The following is a 2,500-nucleotide window of genomic DNA, read 5'->3' as shown; positions in this document are numbered from 1 at the left end:
TTTTCCGTTCCCTTTTAATAATATTTACGATTTACGATCACCTATAGAAAAGTAATGTTTCAATGTTTAAAATAAAAATTTTTTCATTAAAGAACTTTTAATCTGTACTATAATTAAGATTTGCACTTTTTTTTCCATTTTCCATTTGGTCTTTATTTCTTTTATTATTTTCATTTTTCTTAATTTCTTTTTTTTTTTCTTTTTTTTTTTTTTTATACGATAACGTATAATAAAACAGAAAATAAATACTTCGTAAATACGAGCAAACAAATTTTGCGATCACTACAATGTTTTATTATTTTTATAACTTTTCTTTTTTTCTTTTTTTCTTTTTTTTATTTCTTTTTTTATAATAATAATAATAACAATAATATTGAAATATCTACGGGATCGAAATCGTGTATTATAAAAATGGAACTGACAAGTGATATATATATATATATATATATATATATATAAATATATATATATAAAAAGAAAAAAAAAAAAAGAAAAAAAAATTTCACATCTGACGTAAATGAAAGAAAGAAAAGGAAGAAAAGAAAGAAAGAAAGAAAGAAAGAAAGAAAGAAAGAAAGCAAGAAAGAAAGCAAAAATGAAAGAAGAGAAAAGAAAAAAGAATTAATTAAAAAATAAATATATACGACGATAGCTTAGCGACGAATCAATCGCTTAACGTATCCTTTGATATAATTCAATTCTGGGTTATTGCAAAATGTAAAAGAAGCAGTATATACATACATATATGTATATATATGTATATATACATGTACATAAATATGCATATATATATATATATATACATATATATATATTACATACATATATATATATATATATATATATATAGTAATTTATAATACGAATCGAAATTAGCCGAGGCTCGCGCGATCCGTAAGCAATTAGTGTGTGAAACAAATTCAACATCCAATATATGTAATAATAAAGGGACGTGTGTAAGGCACACAGAAAGACAGAATTAAATGTGTATATGTATACATATATGTATATGTACATATATATATATATATATATATATATATATATATATATATGTATATATATATGCATATACAAAGAGAAAAAAGTAGAAAGATACAAAGAGGAAAAGCAAACGAAAAACAAAAGGAAGAAAGAAAAAGAAAAAAGAAATTAGAAAATCAAAAGAAAAATTGATTTTCTCTGGATAAAACACAGATTTCGAAAACCAATCACATTCGATCATGACAATATCAATGATCGAATATGTCGAAAAGAAAAAAAAAAAAAGAAAAAAGAAAAAGATCAAGACCAAAAATCAAAATCACTTTCAAACCAAATAGGGGGAGAACATTAAAAACAAAAACAAAAACAAAAAGAGAATTAAAATTAATGAAAGATTGGGCCTAGTGGCGGGTGAAAAGAAAAGAAGGTGTAATAAAAAAAAAAGAAAGAAAGATAGAAAGAAAGAAAAAAGGAAAAAGAAAAAAAAAAATAAAGGAAAAAAAAAAAAAAAAAGAAACAGAAAAAGAATTGATTAAGTATAATAATATACGCAAGATAGAAACGGTTAATATCAGATATCATCAAGACGGCCAAACAGTGCGGAGAGTGGATTTTTTGCGAACTAACCATATAGTAATCCTGAGAGGGGGATCTGCCTGTCACAGATACATTCTGCACCAGAGTTCTATTGCTCGTCTGAAAGTAGGTCACACATATACAGTTTTAAATGATTAGCTGATTAGCGAGAATAAATGTGATCGATTTTTTTGTTTTATTTTGTAATAGTGTTTTCTTATTTATTTTTTAGTTTTTTTTTTTTTTTTGTTTTTTGTTTCTGTTCTGTTCGGTTGTTTTTTCTTTTTTTTTTTTTTTTTTTTTTTTTTTTTTTTTCCTTTTTTTTTTTCCTATCCATCGTCATCATTTCTTCTATACTTTTTTTGTTTTGTTTTGTACTTTTTTTTTGTTTTCTCTCTATCATAGTTTACTCTCTACTATTTCCTTCTTACGGTTCTGTATTTTTTTCTAATGGTCGCCGCTTTTCTTTTTTTTTTTTTTTTTTATTTCTATCTATTTTGTTTTTTTTTTTTTATTTTTAATTTTTATTTTTTTTTTTTTTTTTCTACTTTGTTCAAACTTCCTCTGCGAGAGTTTCGTGAAGGCTCGCATATAAAATGCCGACGTAAATAATCAACGAAAAAAAAAAAAAAGATAAATAAAAAAAAATAAAAAAAATTCCGAATATATTTCGTGTGTGTATAAATATATATATATATATATATATATATATTTTTTTTTGTTTTGTTTTTCATATTATATCGTAAAAATCGTGAAAGAAGAGAGGGAGATCGAAGAGAGTCGTGGGAGAGGGGGGTGGCCGTTAAACGGGCGAAGTGGGTGGTTGGTAGTAAGAAAAAAAAAGAGAGAGAGAAAGAGAGAGAAAGAAAGAGAGAGAGAGAGAGAGAGAGAGAGAGAGAAAGAGAGAGTACCATTAAAAGTTATGATAAAAATACACTTA

General features: G+C 24.6%; 1 protein-coding gene across 12 annotated transcripts in view; it reads right to left on the bottom strand.

Moving 5' to 3' along the window:
* LOC124956796 (plasma membrane calcium-transporting ATPase 3) overlaps positions 1 to 2,500 on the bottom strand; it is a 100,227-nt gene that overhangs the window by 33,666 nt on the left and 64,061 nt on the right. For 5 of the 12 annotated variants that reach the window (XR_007103373.1, XM_047513057.1, XM_047513058.1 and 2 more), the window contains one exon: positions 1,612 to 1,680. The exons of the other annotated variants lie outside the window; for them this stretch is intronic. Coding sequence is in view for 4 of the 5 variants with exons in the window: in XM_047513057.1 (XP_047369013.1) it covers positions 1,612 to 1,680 (69 nt within the window). In the remaining variant the exon portion in view is untranslated. The remainder of the gene's footprint in view (positions 1 to 1,611; positions 1,681 to 2,500) is intronic. 12 annotated transcript variants of the gene reach the window in all.

The sequence above is a fragment of the Vespa velutina genome, chromosome 23 (assembly GCF_912470025.1).
Source record: "Vespa velutina chromosome 23, iVesVel2.1, whole genome shotgun sequence".
NCBI classification, from domain to species: domain Eukaryota; kingdom Metazoa; phylum Arthropoda; class Insecta; order Hymenoptera; family Vespidae; genus Vespa; species Vespa velutina.
This window is presented reverse-complemented; position numbering and strand designations above follow the sequence as displayed.